Below are 21,309 nucleotides of genomic sequence, written 5' to 3'. Positions count from 1 at the left end.
CTGAATAACAACCTTTGCTTGCTCATCCTCCGGGATACTGCATTGCTGAATGTACACATCTACTTCATCTAACCATTCTATTATAGTGGGGTCCCCTGCCCTTGTGGGTTTACCCGAAAACTTTGAAAGCTTGATTGGGCGCTGTGATACAGCCCGAGGCTTATCCTGCTTTAGGGCATTTGTCAGCCCTGTCACCAACTGGGTTATCAAATCTGTTTCTGAGTTAGCCATAATATTTGCTTCTGTGCCAAACAAAAATCCCTCAAGCACTCTCAATCAAACTTTCATAACTTGGGACACACTATTGCATATGTACACAGGTAAATGAGATAATGGGCAAACTACATGTATTAGGCAGACTTCAAACACACCTCGACAATACAACAACTGGGTATTTTGTGTTTTCAGGGCAACCCTTAATGAAATTATAGCCTACGTACTGTTCAACATACAATTAAAGGTGAAAGTTCATTAATCAGTCCTGCAGTTACAATACCATGAGCTGTTTCACCAGTCGATCCAGGCCGGAGACTTGTCAATCCTCAGTTCATCCACCGCAGCGTTGAACCGTCACTCCAGTACAGCAGGTGTAGCCGACTTGACTGTTGCCCTCTCGAGCTCCCCACACCAGTAGGCCCAGTCCAAGCGAGTCTCGGACATCAAGCTTCACGCCTCTGTCATCCAAATAGTGCTATCCGTCACAGCAACACCCCCGTTGTTCGAAGTGCAATAATTCAACGTCCAGCGAAGGCGTTTGTGTAGTTGCGGACCCCGTCTCCTCGCAGCGAAGACCGTACGTCCGCTGCCCACGGGTCTCGGTGCGGATCAAACGGCAGCTGTCACGGCACAGCGGACTTCCAAGACAGTCCGCTTTTCAGCAAGTCAGGCTCGATTGGGAAGGCCTGCAGCTCAGGTCTCGGTTGCATCAATGGATCGACGAACTCTAAAACCGTTCGCCGTATTTCGTCCCGTCTTGAAGCTAGCTAAGCAGCAGCCCAGGCAAAATGATCTCTCGACGATACGCTCCAAAATTCTGTTTTTGTCGTCGTCCAGTTCACGTTTCAAACACGTTACCCACACCCCATCCGTGTTACCAATTTGTAGTGTTATTTTGCCGTGAAGCAAAGGGGTATAGGCTTCAATAAAACTGGAACGAAAACATACACACTGACTCTTCTATGTGATTTACTTGTCGAGCTGATTTATTTTGCTTCTGTCCACCGAAAATCATGCCGAAACTTCCCTCATGTTTCCAAATATCATTCTGCCACTCATTTTTTCTGTTGCGCGTACTCTTTTCCCGCGCCTCCAAATGTATACATTGTAATCATTTATTGTCTAGCGTATGACCCTGGCGACCTCGGCGGGTCTGCCCAGATACGGATACTTTTTATAGGTCTTGTCTGACGCCCTCTCTTGATCGCAATAATAACACAAAAATGCATGGCCTGACAAAAGATTATTTCGCTACATACATAAGGAAGAACGCATATTAATTTGGCAAAATAATGCATAATATGCAGGTGGCATCAGTCTTTACAGACTTGTTTGTAGGAATAGATGAATCTCCACTGAATATCAATTCAAAGGGATTCCATTTTTTCATGAGAGTCTAACGGTACAGTTGTGTTGACAATGGAATATCCCTCAATCAATGTCTGTACTAAGGCGAAAACCTGTGCACACGCGATTACGTTAGAACAGATATTTAGTCAGCTAGCAGGCCTGCGTGTACATGTATTGAAAATATAACAGTAATGTCAATTATGCAATAGAATATATGCAGGTGGAGCATTCAAATTAAAAATGCCGATTTTAGTCGTTTTTGTATTGATTTAAAGCAGGATTTAGATTAATGATTAAAATAATTCAAATCAAACAACCCTGTTCCCCAAAAATACTCTACAAAATGCATATCAAGTATAAGAAGAAAGTCATCGGATAAATCGATCTGTCTGTGAAATGTATGTGATTCAACACATCTGAACTAAAATTTGTCTTAACATTTTAAACAGAAATTCAATGTTTGCTATAAGTTAGCAATATACCATTGCAATGCTAATAATCTGAATAAAAAAGGTGATTAAATATGTATCTGTGTATCGAATGAATCATGATCCAAAAGCAAGATTAAATCGAATCAAATGAAAATCGAATACATGTATGAGCCTTTATACAACACTCGGTGCTAACTACAATCATTGTTAGATCTCCAACTCTGCAACTTTTTAAAATAAATCTTTCGAAGTCATTTACCAACTTATTCTGGTATTTTGTTAACCTGTTAAGCCAGTTTGTTTTTCTACATTAACTGGCAACCATTGAGCAGCCTCAGTTACCTTGCTTAAAGAACTTCTTTTCAAAATTGCTATTTTTTTGCACCTTCGACAGAACACTCTCCTTTCACCATTTTTAAAACACTTTTAAAGGTAAACAAGATATCATCTCAATGAAATGAGCTACATTTCATATTTATTTCGCAGAAGAATGCAAATGCACGTGTCATCTGTCTAAGTATATAGGTCTTTACTGGTGTTCCAAATATACAAATTATGTCAATTATGTAATACAATATTTATTTTAATAATTAAATGCTGAAAAACAAATGTGTACAATACGTTAAATAAAATAACATTGCTATTAGTGTTTGCTCCAAATTTTAGTTTTATAGCGATACCGACAGTCGATAATTTATTGATAACTTCACCATTTTTTATATAAATGTTTTGTGCAACTTGCAAGAATCTGTAAGGAAATTTCCCAGTCGGCAAGTTATCATTTGCAAATAAACATTGTATGGCTTGTTATTATTTTACTGTTTGTACAGGAATGTACTTTACGAAGCTAATGGTTATATAATACAATACTGGAAAATCACTGTGTATTTTAGAAAAAACGGTTCAAGTATTATTATAAAATGTGAACATTTTTATCTTTAAAAACAATCATGCATGCACTCATTTGAGGGAAATCCGAATATTATGAAGTTCAACAAAATATTTATCTGTGAACGTTTCATTCAATGATGGTGAACCACAGTAATACCTCAGATTTAAATACCACAGTCCATAAACAACAAACGTCAATCGCAAAAAAAAAATGGCATTTGGCATTGGTTTAAGACGCTTAAAAAGCCATGTTTTAGCTATTAGTTTAGCCTGCCACCTTCTATATATTGTAAACGATTTCATTCCAATACACGGAGAGAAAAGACTAGAATCTTTTTTCTTAGGAATGAAAGTGAGCAAGAAGCGTGTCCTATTGATCCATCTTGATCAATAATGATTTTAATATATTGGCCACTTGAAACAGACTTTTTTCTTCAAACCATTTTCTTTTCGGATATTTCTTATCTGGGAATGTGCAAGACACTTTATCTAATGACAATTTTATTGACATAATCCAAGGGATCACGGGCGGCGGTCGCATGGCTCCCGCTGGTTTCTCTGTCACTACACGGTCCGTCAGCACCAAAGGCGGTCTCCTGCTGCATCGGGACCAGATAGCTGTCGTCTTTGACACCAGGTTCTTCGCGATGTTCGATGGGTCGCTTACCAACCACACCCGCACTAGGAGCTGCTACGTAGTCACGGTCTCCCTCCAACAGTTCTTCCAGCTCGTTAGCAACTTGGACGAAGGTGCAACGTGATTTTGGGTTGTCCTGCCAGCAACATACCATTATGCCGTAGCTGTATCAGTCAGCAAATGTAACAAGAATCATTAGATGCTGCATGCTTGATCGTATATCAAATTGTGTCTGCACTTTTACTTGAAACCCCCGACAATACACTTTCCATTATTACTGATTACTCGAGCACATTAACCCTACATTTTTCGAAAAATGTTTGAGAATTGAGTTACCCTTTTTTTGAAACCCCAAACAAAACACTCTTCACAGTTTCTCACAACTACAGAGTGTTATATTCCTTCTTTAAAGTAAGAAAAACCTCTGAGAGTGAAACAGATTCCTTCACTTTTAGAAAAAGTTGAGCAAAATACAAAGAACCATGTATACTTTTACAGCAGTTAAAACGACATTAGATGTGTAATTTTTTAAAAGTAATGGTGAGCGCTGTTTGAACATACACTTCTGGCGGGCAGTTCTTGGGAGCATCCATGCGTTGACCTCTCTTCAAGAAATCATACACATCTTGGTTGGGAATTCCTGGATACGGTTTTGCACCCTTACTGAAAATCTCCCATAGGAGCACACCGTATGACCACTGTAGAAAACCAAAGAAGACAAATATTTTTTTTCAATGTAAGAGACCATTCTAATGATGACTGTTCAATTGAGCTACCGAACAGTTGACATGAGCAAGCTGGAAAGGGTAGCCAAGATTAACGATGATTGACCAAACTACATTGTATTTGAGTCTTTATTGAACTGTTTAATGAGATCTTGTGTCAAATTTAAATAAAAACGTTTATTACTAAATTAACTTAGAAATCAGTTCGAGGTGGGCGTCTGAAGACGAAATACTCCAGCTAATGAGGGTCAGGCGCCTTGAAAACATACCCGATGTAAATTATCAATAAACTGACGTTTCATGACCGGACATCGAAGTTCATGTAGTTTCTCTTCGAAGGATAGTTCCACAGAACGCAAAGTGATGTGTTTTGCTTTCTTTTCCGTTAAGATCTTTATCTAAACATCATCTAACATTCCAATCAAAGATGGATTTAATTGCGTACTACGTCAGTCCTGGCGTTGTACACTCGACGTTCCATGGACTCGGGAGCCATCCATTTGATAGGCAGCTTAGCCTGGGCATCGCCGCTTGTGTAGTAATCCGATTCGTGCATGTCACGGGATAGTCCAAAATCCGCTATCTTCACCAGAAGATCACTATCCACCCTAAAGAGGTTGTTAAAAGTTGATATTACTTTGGGGTCACATCATTTAAGAATTGCAATGCCATTAATTCGAACTGTGGAGTTAATTCAATGAATGCATGTCCCTTGGTATCTCTGGTGCATTAAAATTATTTTCGATGAAACAGCTGACCTATTTCGTTTCGGTTTGCGGTAACACCATGTGGTAATAACTACTGCTTAGAAGATATTAGTTCTGAAAAGAACTTGTCCTGCTCATTATCAACTTTGCTAAGTAGTTTTTTGTTCTGATAAGAACAGTCCTGTTGTAAGTTCTAAACGAACTGACCGATTTCTCGTAACATTCATTTGGCTTTTACTCAAACACACATATAAAGACATGTGTAAAAAGCCCCGGATGATATAAAAGAGAGGATACACGTACATGCAATTTCTGGCCGCAAGATCTCTGTGGACAAACTTGTGCTGAGCCAAGTAACTCATACCGAGTGCAGCATGTGAGGCAAACCTCATCAGCAGAGATGTCGCCAAGGTCTAAATTGAAAGTAAAAACCTCCAATGAATAAATAAATACTGTTCTCAGATCAAAACACATGACATACTGTTTACGAAATGGGACAGCATTTTGTTCAATAAATCTTAATATTAATTATTAAACGTAACAACATGTACCAAAATCACCATTGAGTGAGCTCCAAACTCATGCCACTCATCACCTATTCTTTTATCAAACCTTCCACTACCTATTATCGACATTGATCGCTCTTGACTACACACCTGTTTCTTCTTGACCAGATATGTCTTGAGGTCACCGTTTGCCATGAAGGGTATCACCACCAAGGGGTTTTTGTCCGCGTCAAAGGTCAACCCCAGAAGCCCAAGAACGTTGACATGGTTGAAGGTTTTCATGATCAGGCCTTCTTCCAGGAACTTTACCACATTTTTCGGGTCCGAGGTGTCTATACATGTAAAAAATAAGGCAATTATATGTGTAAACTGGCACGCTAAACTTACATTTGGCCAAGCTACTACACAAAAACAGGAACTTGTATTTCAACTTATTTTCATCACCAGAGAAATGCAATAACCCAGAGACACAATCAATTCAGTTCAAGAACATTTTACAACCAACAATTCGCAATTCTGAACGAAAAGACTCTTTCGGCTCTTTCATTCAAGATGCACATTGATTAATGTTTTTCGTTCCTCTTTCTCGGTATAAGGTCATCCAACACCTCTTCTGTAACTCTAATCAGCAACAAGTATAATCAAGACCAAAATGCATACCATTCTGAAATGGGCCCTTTTTTTAACCGAGGAAAAACTTTTCAATGCTTTGTTTTGAATCCATGATACTGTCATAGAAAACATCTCTCACAAATGGCCGACATTCTCATCACCAACCTTGCACTGTCTTTACGGCCACAATTTGATCTTCCCCTGACGTATCGTGTAGAACAGCTTTCAGTACACGCCCAAATGCACCTGTAAAATTTATTCAAGTGTTTTATACTCATCTTTGCTGATTATCTTTTGCTGGTACGAAGACTAGCCAGCTGGCAGACCAACCGACCTACCGACTTACTAACAGACCCAGCGACTGGCCGAGTCTAAATAATTTTCTAAGGGTCGAAACGTGAAAATGTGTTTCATTCACGCCAATAACGGTTTGCACACACAGCCCCTTTATTCTCAGGTAAAATAACAGCTTACTCTTTGAACTCATGAAATGTTCATTGTTTCCTCGTACAAAGTCACTACCTTGTCCGAGAGTTTCCCCAAATTCCAGTTGGCTGAAGTCGATATGGATGTCGTCGGGAACAAAGCTGACCTTGTTGTTCAGGACAATGCGCTTTTGTTTTGGCTGAGTAGATTCCGACTGTTTCTGGGATCTATACCACTTGCGTCTTTTGACGTGGGAGTCAATTTCTGAGGAAAAGAGATACAATGTCGCATTAACAGTAAATAACGTAATATAGTGGTAAGTTTACGACCACGATCAGGCTTACAAATCAACAGACAAAACAACCTTTGCATGCTACACAAGATTCACAAGTTGTCTAAAATGGTAAACACAATCTTGACAAAAGAGTTCTATATTTATTTTTGTTTTTGTAGAGAAATTTGTTTCATCCTGTCTACAACTTGACAATTTACAGTCAAATGAGGAGCACGCCATTTGAATTCTTTTGCCGTGTATTTTACCATCAAAACCGGCTGCCCGTTAGCGGCCACCTTGAGAGTTTTTTTAGAAGTAGAACATAATTTAATACGGAGATGTGCAGCTACGTACTGTTTAATTTGTTTCTTAACTATCATAATTATGTTTGAAAATTAGGAATTGATAAGTAGCCGGTAGACACAAGTGATGAAGGATAATTGGCTTTGAAATTTGAAAGGGTTTCGTGTTGTTTACCATTTCGCCGTCTTGCGATCAAGTGATTTTAACTTACAAGAGCATACTCATATAGACTGAGATGATACTCTCTCTTCACCGCAGTTTTGTGCACCTGTTTCTAGCACTCAGGAAATAAATATTCGAGTAAACTGAAGTCATCTCTTGCCACCAGCACTTACCGAGATGAATCGCCACTATCCTGCCCAATAGTCTTCGGTCGTGGGTGCGCTTCCTTTGCAATTGTTTGCAATACACGAAGGTAGCAGCGAGCAGTATCGCCATGGAGAGTGGAATGACCAAACTCGGTACGAGTATAGCGACAAGTGGCACCGTACTGGGATAGACCAAATAGCCCAACCTAAATTTTAAGTTATTGTGGCGAACCTATGGAATAACACAAATGAAATAATAAACGATTCAACATAGACTTGAATAAACGATTCAACATAACTGACATAGACTTAACCAATTTGTTAGTGTCAACGGTATAATAATCACTTTTGAAGAAACAATCAACAATGACAAAGTAGTGTAATTACGTTTTTGGGAGAACTGGCCGAATGTTGGGTGTTTTTTAACCTTTCGGATTGAGTAATACAGATGTTCAATCCATCTGAGGAACAATGTTTAAACCTTGCTTAATAATATTCAATCCTAGATGAGCCGCTTTTCTTGGTCATTTTACAGCCAGAGGGGTCTTCTCTTCAGATTTCGGGAGTGTAATGACCGAATATTATGAAATTCTTTGACCGAAGAAATAATGATTCAAATTTGTTAATTGGTTTGCTTTCATAATGTCGAAACAACTGAACAAAAACTGAGAAAGAACATCACAGTTACAAAGTTATACTTAACATTTATTTGAAAAGGTCCAGAAAAACTTCATTTCTTTTGGATGTTTTAAGGATATAATATTAAATAAGCACAATGAAAAATTACCCGCAAGTTTGTAAGGGCGTACAGTGGCGGATCTATACCGGGAGGGTAAGGAAATAAGCCTCCCCCTTGGGGCCGCACAAGAAGGAAAAATCTCGAAAGAAAAGAACAATTGAAAGCTACCCCCCCCCCCCATTCAAAAATGGATCCGCCCCTTACTTACCCATACCACAGGCAGACCTTTCCCGGTATCTTCTCCCATGTAGTCACCGGCTGCTGGTGCCTCATCGGGCAATTCACATACGAGTGTTGTCCCAGTGATCAGGCTAACGGGACATCTCTCTACGCCGATCGTCACGATGATTTCTCCAGCTTTGATGGCGCTGTCAATCCGCTCGCCCTGTCAAAGCATCCACAGGTAATTCAAGTTCAATTGTTTGAAAGGAAATTTATTGGTATCTGCATTGGTATATTTCGGAAGAGTTTAGTCTTTTCGGTTGTGACAATTAATGCTCAACACTTTTATTTATTTCTAAATACGAAGGCCATATGGCTGTATCACACGTAAGAATTTCTGTCGTTTTTCATGTACATGAACTCCTACACACCGCGTGAGGACTGAGGTAAAAAAAAAAACCTTAACTTTTATTTCACATCACATTTACATTTGCTTTTGAAATGACTGATCTGAGTGTGATATGAAGTTTTGTAACTCAGCAAGAGTTACCAAGTTAGGCCTACTGTATTTTTTGGAAGATCCACTTGATTCAGGAGGAAGAGACATCAACTTGAACTTATCTTGTGTCACATATGAGAGGTGTTATCACTTTGCAAAGCGCTGTACAAGTGTGCTTCGTGCACGTTTACCGACAGGCCCCATATATCTATATATACAGATAGAAAAAACAATGAAAGGATAGGCGCATAGAATAAGACACGCGTATACCAACCGTGATTGTCAAGGTTTCTCCTTCTTTTTCCTTCATACCACCTTCAAATTTGTTATACATTGGATCCTCAAAGTACTCCAAGTTGGCATCGTTATCCTGAGACCATGTCAACAGTTGAGTGACCCCATCCATGATGAAGCCAAAGGTCAAGTTTTCATTGCTTATGTCGAGGTCTGTTATGTTAGGAGACGGGCATTGCATCTCTGTTGCAGATTCACCTTGACATTCCTGCGAAATAAAGACCCACATCAGTAAGTTGACAATTCTGTCCAGCATTAGCTCCGGTTGACAATGGCACCCCTCTTTGTTTCTACTTTAAAACCGAAATGTGTTTAATGATGTAATGGCTGTCATTCTTTACACAGTACCCTTATTGCAATGTTCACATTTTAAGTGGTTGTTTGCGGTAACTTAGTAAAATAGAAGTTTTAAATGTTTCCTAATTATATATGTTGGAAGAATGGAGCAAGTAGATATAATAAAGGAGGTTAAGCGAGGATAGGGCAGATATAAAATCATTTATACAGATAATAAGTATAAAACATTTCTCACCTCATTTGCATTAGTGACAACGATTTGACGGTTTCTACTTGTGTTTAGAAAAGTGCCAGTAACCGTCAACATTCGACCACCCCTGACAATTAAATTACCGATAGCAAATACTGAAAATATATTCTATACACTGAAAGATATGGGCTGGTGTAACATCACTCTAAACAATTCAGAAATGCACGAACATGTTCACTTTCAGATATTTGAGCAAATGACATTTGGAAGTTAAGAATAAAGCATAATAGTTCACTGTTCACTCAGTTAACAGTTGTCTTCAGTAATAAGAAGATTTGTATTAGTCTGCTTCTGAAAACAGCCATGCATAAACTTGGCTGCAAGCTTGCTACTTGACAGTGTATCGCGTATCTAACAGAAACATAACATTTCACTAATACCAGGACCATTTTCTTGTTTGTGTATATACCAAAAACACTATACCAAAAAGCTATATTTAAAACACAGACATTTTCATAGGACAATAGAGGCTGTAATAAAAACTAGGTAGAAATAATGTGGTCGATACAAATTGAAGTATATACCAAAAACACTATATACCAAAAAAGCTATACAAACTAGCCCATCATGTTAAAACAGATGAAGACAAAAAAATCATGCAGACTCACGAAACGATGCTTTTCAGAGGAGAGACCTCAGTAATGGTGGGATTCTCAGTGTACATGTACGTGTACAGATCTGCTGAGGTTCTCATGGCCCCATCGAAGGAGACTTTCACAACACCTTGATATCCAACTTGGCCAGCAGTAGTTGTGCATTCTAGCATGGATTCAACCGGTTTGCTTTACAATTTGGGAAAGAAAAAAATCACTTGAGACAGAGGCCATGTAAAATTTTCTGCAGGGACGTAAACGTGAATTCATCTCTGTGTATGATGCTCCTTAATACTGAATGGATGTAAAGCAATTATTTTTCAAGGTAATTGGAAATTGGACAGGATAAAGTAGTTTTTTATAATGAAATATATTACTAACAAAAGCCGTTCCACAAAGGTGGGAAAGGAAAACCTTTTTAAGAAAAATTAAAGCAACTGAAGCTTGATAGAGGTCCAAATGATTTTGTCGAAACTAGAAATTGTACCGATGTTGGGGAGATCCCTCTTTTTCCTGAATTAATAATTATCGTACAAAACACTGTTATTTGTTTCCAATGAATGCTTCAATAAATGTCATTCCACTAAGGGGAAAATTAGACAATGCTTCGATTTTTGCCGTATGCGCAACAAATTGAATAATGACGTGTATTAAGAAAAAGGCACAATACCTTATTGTTATGCTACAAGGATTGTCGCCGATGAACGCTTCAATATTGCGTCCTGTGTTGAGAGCTGTGCCATTCACACTAACTGCCGTCCCACCGGCTTCTGGGCCAAGGCGGGGTTGGAAATGTGTAATCGATGGGTCCTGTTAACAAAATACATCTTATTAAAACAATTTTAGAACTGTGTTTGTCTCTTACACAATTTCTACAACAATAATATTATTCAAATTAGGTTTTGCCCTTCACCGACGTTTAAACACTGTATACTCAGTGTGTAACCTCCCGAGTAAAAGTTTGAGTCCCACCCGAGTGATTTTTTTCCAACTTTCACTCGGGAGGTAACACACTGAGTATACAGTATTTAAACGTCGGTGAAGGGCAAAACCTTATTTGATTTATATCATCCCGACGCAAAATTCCATCTTATATAAAAAATATGCGGTACCCGCTGCTATGTACATCAGATTCGAACCAGCCAACCGATCCCGTTAGCTCGGTGGTTGAGTGCATGGTAAGACATCTGCACTAGAAAGCAGGAGGTCGTGGGTTCGAGTCCCACCCGAGTGATTTTTTCCAACTTTCACTCGGGAGGTTACACACTGAGTATACAGTGTTTAAACGTAGGTGAAGGGCAAAACATAATTTGATTTATATCACCCCGACGCAAACATTCCATCTTATAAAATTATATTATTGTTGGAATAAGTATTTTCTAGTTACACGTGCATAGAATCCTCGAGTATTATTGATTTTAAATATTTTGACGTTTCAAACGTAAATCTGACCTACGTTTTAGGAAATTCACTCAAATGCCTGGGATTTTCCCAAATATCCTCAACTCAAACATAAATGTTTTGGTATGAGATTATCAACTAATGCAGCTAAAATATATGTTATTATTGCTCCAGCTGACATAATGTGGTGCCGAACTGCTAGGAAGGGAACATTCGTGAACAGATCTGGACCTCATTCTTGATCATTCATTCCGTGATTGCTATTTCAGTGTAAAAACATTTTCTTGGACGCTTGTTCATTTTCCAAGCTGGACCTCAGTGGCTGAGTCAGTGTAAACGAGTGCGTGCAGGACGTGACTTACTTTGAATTTGAAGTTGACTGTTCCTGAGCTGTGCTGCAGTGTAGTACCATCTGCACCCGTGACTGTTAAAGTAACCAACTCAGCTTCTTCACTTTCTGGTCTCGTTCTGCAGCTGACACTGAAATATAAAGTGATAATGTGACATTAAGACAAAGAGGTTGAGCAAAACCTTATCCACTATGTACACTTTTAAAATTTTACAATGTTCCACAACATGGCAACAAAAGTACAAGGTAATGTCCTTGCATAAAGTATGATTTGACCCTACCTTGCTCCAATTTGGTAGGCTGAGCTTAATCCAGCCAGATCACAGGGCTGATTGCCAACCATCACTGACACGACATCCTCAAATCTCCGACCGATATCAGTTCCCATCACATCTATAACTGTGTTGCCTTCAATGGGCCCAGTCAAGGGAAATACCTAATGCGTGATTTTGGAAACATAATAACATAACACACAAAAACAAGTGCATGTAACATGAAACAAGCATTTCAATACAACACATTATTAGTAAAGATGCATTGGTAAATGCTCTTGAAAGACAACTTGTTCAGCTTGGTGGCTCATATGCAGTCATCCATAATATAAGCCTACTTTATAGACCATACACCTTTGCTTATGCAGTCATACGAATTGGGGTTTTTCATCTCGCACATGACTAAATTTCCCTTTTTTACCTTGTCACAAAGGCAGGTCAAATGGATACAAGGTGTGCTTCATTTGGAGGCAGTAGTCTTCCATACTTCGTGATAAATATGGATAATTACAAACACGTTGACAAGTAACCTCGCCTGGAATATTAATAAAGAATATTCAAGCGAATAATATTCAGCTGGAGAGTTTATAGCTTACCTCACTCAGAAGTGGATCAGGGCAGTTCAATCCGTTATCCAAAGTCACCATATTTTCACTGCAAACTTCATTCAGTTTGCAAACACCAGATTCGCTTGGCATGGCACCACACCAAACACATTCGAGCGCTGGGCGGGCTGTAACACAACGGCTGCAGTCTGGCTTCTGGACTTCACACTTGTACAACGTTACTGTTTGATATGAGCAGAATACAAGATAATCTCATGTCTTTCAACTCGGCATTTTAAAGAACAACCTCCAAGTCAAAACTGTTGATAACAAACGATGAAAAGCATATGAAGATTTTTTTTTAATAACGCGATATACCCATTTCAAAAAAAGTAATTTGCACGGTTCTGAACTTTAAAGAATATTAAACAAACATCATTTCGCTTTATTGTATTCTTAAATTCGATACTGACTTTGGGCAGCCAGGAGTGGGTGTGATTCTAAAAGGTAACAAACTGACGTTTTTCACGTTTTGGAAATAATCTCATATTATATATAATAATATAATTATGCAATTAATTCAGAATATGAGCTGATCAAACGTTGGCATATCTCTCCTCTGGACAGACTGTTTCGTACCATTAGGCACTCATCTGCTGATGAGTGCCTTATGGTACGAAACAGTCTGTCCAGAGGAGAGATATGCCAAAGCTTGATTAGCTCATATTCTGAATTTATGGCATGATTATAGCTCTACAGAAATGTATCGAGCACTGTGAATTGTGACAGAAGACGATTTCATTGGATAATAATATAATTATGTATAAATATTTTAGACTGACGAAATCGTAAATCTCCTCAAATTATTATCAATCGGTCCTTATTCCTTACCATCAAATTCATGTATGTCGTCCAGGATGTGCGAAGCACCGCTTGTGTCAGTCCATGAAACAGACAGTCCCACTTCCAGCTCTGGTTCATCATCGGAGAGGTAAGTGTACTGTTCAAGGCAAGCAAACAATCACCTGTTAGCAAGGGCGGATCCAGAACACAATTTTGGGGGGGGCAAAAAAAAATTTGGTCCCCCCAAAAAAGTGGGTCTCAAAAATTACGGCGTGGGGTTCGGGGCCCGTGAAAATTTTTGGATTCTAGATGCTCTGTGGTGCGATCTGAGGCAATTTCTGACCACTTTAACCAATTTTTTTTGAGGAAAAGATGGTGGTGTACTCATTGCCTGCCTTTATTGCGATGTCACATTAAAAAAAAAAAACGTTTTGGGGGGGGCCATGGCCCCTTTGGCCCCATCCGCCCTTGCCTGTTAGTATGCATAATACGTGATTACTTTCATTCTTATATAAAAAAAGAACCACATTAGCAATCCAAGTCACAAAATAAGTTGGAATTTAACTTACAGCCTTATCTTGGCATGTGATCCTATCTCCAATGCGTTCTGCATTAATAGCCTGAGGTGATCCCTCTACATCTAAGCTGCACCGATAGCTAGAAATCTGCACATGGGAAAAACACACGACTAATATTGATCTACACAGTTAAGTGAGTCAGGGAAGAGTAAATTTAAGATTTACTCGGCAGTATTAATCCCATCATATCTGCGTTTCATAGACTTCAGTGAAGGTCTTATAAAGTAAACAGCGTTCTTTAAAAGCTCAATACAATGCGATGCCAACATTTTTAATGCAGTTATTCAGAAAATCCAATAAAGGTTAACCGATATAATGTAGACATGCATAATGATTTGCATGCCACCAAAGGACAATTGCAGCTTATTATCCAAACAACATTAACCTATATCTAAGCGCATGCAATGTTTACGATGATATACATTTGCAAACTGCACCGGGCCCACCTCAAGTGCATACGGTCCAAAAGATCTTCTTATCAAACAATAAATGATAACTTCGCAATTCACTTTGCATTGAATGTCATAAAGAAGGTCAGATATCTAGACTAATAGCATTATAGCAAACTATTTTATTAAGTATCCCAAGGAGAAATTGTAATTTGTCTTCGAGAAAGAATTAAACAAAGTGTTAACTGGACTCAGAACAATTATGAACAATGTCACTATCAGGCATTGACGGGGGAATTTTCTGATAGACGGGGCTTAACGTGGACATCAGTTACAAACTGACATTGTTTTTCCCCAGCCATTGATAAACTAACCTCAGCTTCGTCTGGCAGGTTTGTTGTCATGACAGTGATGCTCCTCATAATGTTATTAGGAAGCAGAACTTCAGCAGTCTGGTTCAGCAGCTGAAGGCAAAACTCAGGTCCTGTGACTGCAGAGGCGGTTGGATTCTGTAGGTAAACGCCAACAAACAACAAACTATGTCATGACCTCCCCAAAAATATACATCTGCTTCGATTTGAACTTATGATCTACAGAAAGCTGATAGAAATTATCTAGTGTCCAAAATATAAATGTGATTTCAGATACTTCCAAGTGTACATGACAATTAGTGTCATTTTCAATACCTACTGCGCAAAATACACAATATTCATCTACATATAGGATTCTACAATCAAGAAATTTAAGTAAAACGTTTTTTTTTTCTTCAAATTTTGTCTTGGCTTAGCTCGTATATTTTTGTTCTCACGTTATCTCCAGTAATGATGATTTCATTAGGTCGTGTGCATGTGGAGCTTTCATGAGTACATCTGTTCTCAAACACACACCAATCACAGGCCCAGCGACTACCAACACAGGATACACAGCTACGAAAACAACCAAAGAGAATTGCATATATTCAAAGATTAAAAAAATCATCGGCAAATCTATACAACAAACAACCTAATAGAAAACACATTGAATTTCAAAAACAGCTGATTAATAGGGTATATAAACACAAATACTCACGAAGTGTGCGTTGAACACTCATAGAAGTAGAAGTCGGTGTCTATGAACTGAACTGAAGTTTCAGATGACTCGACACCCAAATCTACGTGTACTGCATCATCTAAGCAATAAATAAGAACAAGTCTCTGCATTTATTAGTTGAAACAGACAATTACAAAAACAAGCGTGCATTTTAAACCGATTTTGTGAGTACCAAAAGCAGACATCATTTTCATGCTAACAATAAGCACGTCAGTGTACCATATTGTACTGCCTATGAACACATTTCTCTGTTGATATCCTTATGATTGGTCCAATTATGCGATTGAATGAAAAATGACACGCTGGTTCACAAGCATCATTTCATTCTAGAATGGACAAGAAGGAAACTACAATTCGACTTTTTGAAGGTTTGCTCTGTATATTTTTGCCATTAATCAATTCATATGGATGTCTCTTATTGCACTTGCCTCCTTGTGGAATGGTAGGTATCCCATCACTAGGAGGTGACGTACACTCCAGCACTTCATCATTCTTCGTAGCTGGAGATGCAAATGACCCGAAATGACATTCATAACTCTGGCCTGTCCCTAGATCGGGTAACTGCTGCACAGTCAGGATGATCTTAAAATGAAAGTAAAACATATATATGTATATATTTCATTAATATTCAAGGAACTCCAAGAGTTAGCCTCAGTGTTTAAGGGATACTATAGACAGAGTTTAAATAACATTTGGTGAGCTCAAAATGACTGAGAATGAGCGACAGGTATAGTCGAAGGACAACATTCTGTATCATTCTAACGCATGACAAAATATTTTCTTGAAGAGTCAGAAATTTCCAAACATAATAAAGATGGTGTGACATTGAATATACAGATCTCTGTACAAAACCAAAATTCGTTAAGAGTACAAAAAACAATTGCATACAATATTTACCCATAACAATTAAGAAGGCAAAGTGCATGAAACAATAATGTGTAATTATACACATATCAAAATCTATTTAAAGGCTGGAGATCCCGGGGAAGCAAAAATAAAATTGTTAGGCCCAATGTCGATTGAACTAAAGGCGTTGCATAGACGTATACATGTAATATTTTCACATCCCTAGGCATATCTGGAGTAGGGGGGGATGGGGGGGGGGTACGAGACCAAACCCAATAATCTCGCCCCCCTCTCTCTCCCTTTGGCCACGCCCCCCACCCGCCCCCTCCCAATGATCTCTCCCTCCCAATATCTCAGTCTCAGCCCCAAGCCAAAACCGGGGCTCAATATCTCTCGTCTTGAAGATCTCTCTCTAGCCGGTGAGTCTGATCGCTTATAAATCCAAAATAATGACCTCATCTACAAAAAAAAAATAATAAATAAAATATTATATTAATATATAATAAATGGTGACTACGATCAAGCCAATCGTTAAGGGATTTTCTAGATGGAATAAAGCGACGCTGCGCGATTACGTCCAGCGATATGATATACCGTACAATCAAAATGTTACTCTTACGCGTAAAGTCTACATCAACGGGATAAAAAACCACGAAGCTCGATTTAAAAACTTGAGGAAAAAGACGCTACATGAGCTCAAACAGATTGTAGACGATAACGATCTAGAATATAACCCGTCGGGTTATAAAGGTCGATTTTTGAAAAAAGATTTACTCTCGGCGATTCAAAACTCTAGGCAACCCGAGGATTTTCAAGAGGCTGAGTTTAGAGCGACGAGGAGATTTAGAAACAACTTTAGAAACTGGGAACTGATTCCTAGACTTTTTAACGACGATTTAGTCAGATTTTTTGATACGCACAAAGATCAAATTGTAAATAAAATCAAGTCAGAATTGAGAGAGCTAAGAGGTTTAAAAATGGAGCTCACAATCAAAATAAAATACGAAAAAACCAAACCGGATGGTACGATCGAAACGATCGAAGCTACACATTATACCGATCAGAGAGTCGTTTTAAATCAAAGTCAAATAAAACAGGTTTTAAAAGAAGACATCGACCAGATATTTAGAAAGGATGAAAGGTATACGAATCAAGGATCGGGTTGGGTTTTAAAAAAGATAATGGCGTTGTATATCAACATCAACAGGTTTAACCCCGTGAGAGGTAGTTCTTACATTGACCTACCCCCGCATATTAAAAGAAAACAGGCGATGATAAACATCAAAAACAAAGACGACGAGTGTTTGAGATGGTGTTTGAGAGCTGCTCTTGGCTTGTATACGGATAAAGTAAAACATAACATAAAAAACGATCCCAAATATAGACCTCGCGAAGAGAGACCTAGTATTTACACCAAAGACGACGGACTCAAATTTAAAGGCGTAGACTTTCCGACACCGATCGACCAGATACCAAAGATAGAAAGACAAAATAATTTAACGATAAACGTATACGGTTATGAGGGAGAAATATATCCGTTATACGTGTCTAAAAACTATAAAGCAGAGTCACGACCTATCGATCTGTTTTTGTTTTCTGAGGGCGACAAGCATCACTACTGCTGGATAAATAATTTTTCGAGATTGATTTACAACGTAACAAAACATAAAAGTAAGAAATATTTTTGTCGAAGGTGCCTGTGTCATTATAGAACGCAATTAAAATTAGATAGACACATGACCGATTGTAACGGTATAGATACACATCCGTCAAAGATTGTATTTCCTACCGCTAAGCGAAAATATGTAAATAACGAGTGGATAGTCGACGAAAAAGATGTGCCAATATTAGAATTTAAAAACTACAGGTTTAAACAAAAAGCACCGTTTGTAGTTTACGCCGACTTTGAATCGATATTAGAAAAAAACTCGGACGCTAAAAAGAACAACACGCAAAAGACAAACATTCACAAAGCAAGCGGTTACTCGTTGGTAGTAGTTAGATGCGACGGCACCAATGCGTATCAAGAGACTTATAGAGGTAAAGATGCTGTATCAAAGTTTGTACATAAAATGTTAAAAATACAAAGCGACATAAATTGCATATTTAAAAAACCCTAACCCATGAAATTTAACGAGCGAGCTAAAGAACATCATGATAAAACAAACACGTGTTGGATTTGCGAGAAACCAATTTATCCCAATTACTCGAGCAACTGTCAGTGCCAGAAACCCAAAAAACCAAAAACAGAAAAACAAATAAAAGAACATCAGTACGAAAACAAAAATGGATTTACCGAGTATAAATGCCTCGAATGCAAAAAGAAAATCAACAAATTTAGAAAGGTGAGAGATCACTGCCACGTCACGGGTAGATATAGAGGTGCCGCGCACGCCTACTGCAATCTAAAATTACAAGTTAAACCAGGTTTTACCCCCATACCGGTCGTCTTTCACAATCTGCAAAATTACGACGCTCACTTGATCATGCAGAGTATTTCAGAGTACGATGACAAGGAAATACAAGTTATCGCTAGAAATTCGGAAAAGTATATTTCGTTTTCGATCGGAAATATGCGATTTATAGACTCGTTTAATTTTATGGCGTCTTCGTTGGATAGATTATCTAAAGCTTGTCCGAGAGAGTCGTTTAAACTACTCAGAGAACATTTTAATCGACAAAATATCGACTCGTTGTTACAAAAAGGAGTTTATCCGTATGAATACATGGACTCGTTTGACAGATTTCAAGAGACCAGCCTACCCCCCATCGAACAATTTTACAGCAGCCTAAAAGACGAAAATATATCGCGAGAGGACTACGACAGAGCTAAACTGACGTGGAACGAGTTTAAAGTTAAAAACATGGGGGAATATCACGATTTGTACGTCACTACCGATACGTTATTACTGGCATGCGTATTTGAAAACTTTAGGAAAACGTGTATTACAAACTACGCGTTAGATCCGGCTAATTACTATACAGCACCAGGATTGTCGTGGGATGCCTTGTTAAAACACTCGGAAGTTAAACTCGAACTATTGCAAGACGTAGACAAACATTTATTTTTTGAAAAGGCAAAAAGAGGTGGTATCTCGAGCGTGGGTGGTATGAGATACCACAAAGCCAATAACAAATACCTATCCGACCATAATCCAAACGAGCCGTCGAGTTACATCACCTACCTCGATGCAAACAATATGTACGGCTGGGCCATGAGTCAATACCTGCCGTACAAAGACTTTAAATGGGCGTCTACAAAAACGTTTACCGAGTCCAAGATATTATCTCTCAGGAAAACGTCAAACACCGGTTATTGCTTTGAAGTAGACCTCGATTACCCGGACAATCTCCACGACCTGCACAACGATTATCCCCTAGCGCCAGAAAACATCGTCATACCAAAAGAATGGATGTCTGATTATCAAAACGAATTATTGGATACCGAACCTAGTAGCAACGTGCAAAAATTAACGTGTACCCTTAATCCTAAACAAAAATATGTTTTACACTACGTCACGTTGCAGTTGTATCTCAAACTCGGCTTGAAACTTAAAAAGGTGCATCGAGTGCTGCAATTTAAGCAGGCTCCTTGGATGGCATCTTACATAGACAAAAACACGCAACTCAGAACAAAGGCGACCTCTGATTTTGAGAAAGACTTTTTTAAACTGATGAATAACAGCGTGTTTGGTAAGACGATGGAAAACGTCAGAAACAGGATTGACGGTTCCCTGCTCAGAGACAATAACGATGACGATCGAGATAAATACGAAAATATTATACAGAAACCGAGCTACAAAACGACGACGTCATTTTCAGAATGCGAGTTGTCATTTGTCGAAATGTACAAGACTAAAACCGTGTTAAACAAACCGATCTATTGCGGAGTGAGTATCTTGGATCTCTCAAAGACGCTGATGTACGATTTTTATTACAACCATTTGAAAGACAAGTACAAAGAGAAAATCAGGTTGATGTACACAGATACAGACAGTTTGGTACTCGTAGTGCACACTGACGACGTATACAAAGATATGCAGCAAAACGGACAACAATACGACCTTTCGAATTATCCGACGGATCATCCTTTGTACGATCCAACCAATAAGAAAGTGATCGGTAAATTTAAAGACGAGTTTGGAGGTAAAATAATCAAAGAAGTCGTTTGCATAAGACCTAAAATGTACTCCATTTTAACCGCTGACATCAACCTGAAAAAAGCCAAGGGTGTCACAAAATCGGTCACCTCTAAGAAATTAAAACACCGACACTATTACGACTGCATCTTAAACAAGAAATCTCATTACGAAACCATGACTCACATTAGATCGGAAAATCACATCCTTTACACCGTATCTCAAAATAAACTATCGTTGAGTCCGTTGGATACCAAGAGGTACATTTTACCGGACGGTATAAACACGCTCGCTTATGGTCACTACGGCGGTAATTGAGTGTCCTCGGGTACGACTTGAAGCTCTTGTCTCACAAAACTCCTTTTTGGGCCGTTTTGAAGGTAATAAAGAGTAGGACCCGTCGTGACTTTTTTACCGTTAATCTTTTTAAATTGACTCGTTCTTTTTTCAATGTTGAAGATGTCTACGCTCCAAATGGGATCCGTGGCTCTTCTCGAAGTTCCACCCTCTTGCTCGCCCGGGTAATATAAATATCTAACCATGGCGTCTTGCGGTAAATTCTGCTCTGTTGTTTTAACGGGGTTAGCTTTGATCACGCTGGGTAATCGCTCGACCCATTGCGTGTTTCTACTCTCGGG

At 38.7% G+C, this 21,309-nt stretch overlaps 2 protein-coding genes across 2 annotated transcripts; both read right to left on the bottom strand.

The window, feature by feature from the left end:
* Positions 1–3,373: 3,373 nt before the first annotated feature.
* Positions 3,374–4,229, bottom strand: LOC119734294 (fibroblast growth factor receptor 2-like; the record flags this gene model as incomplete). Its single annotated transcript, XM_038207717.1, has 2 exons — positions 3,374–3,689; positions 4,087–4,229. Coding segments are annotated over 2 exons (459 nt in total), but the record flags the coding sequence as incomplete, so codon positions are not given.
* Positions 4,230–4,683: 454 nt separating this feature from the next.
* LOC119734287 (hepatocyte growth factor receptor-like) lies at positions 4,684–10,393 on the bottom strand. The gene is made up of 9 exons (XM_038207705.1): positions 10,262–10,393; positions 9,061–9,288; positions 8,334–8,510; positions 7,414–7,618; positions 6,598–6,765; positions 6,241–6,321; positions 5,614–5,795; positions 5,261–5,370; positions 4,684–4,858 (listed from the first exon to the last, which is right to left on the bottom strand). The coding sequence occupies exons 1-9, from the start codon at positions 10,391–10,393 to the stop codon at positions 4,684–4,686; spliced, it is 1,458 nt and encodes a 485-aa protein (XP_038063633.1).
* Positions 10,394–21,309: the final 10,916 nt, after the last annotated feature.

This window comes from Patiria miniata, unplaced genomic scaffold (assembly GCF_015706575.1).
Source record: "Patiria miniata isolate m_02_andy unplaced genomic scaffold, ASM1570657v1 HiC_scaffold_10, whole genome shotgun sequence".
NCBI lineage: Eukaryota > Metazoa > Echinodermata > Asteroidea > Valvatida > Asterinidae > Patiria > Patiria miniata.
This window is presented reverse-complemented; position numbering and strand designations above follow the sequence as displayed.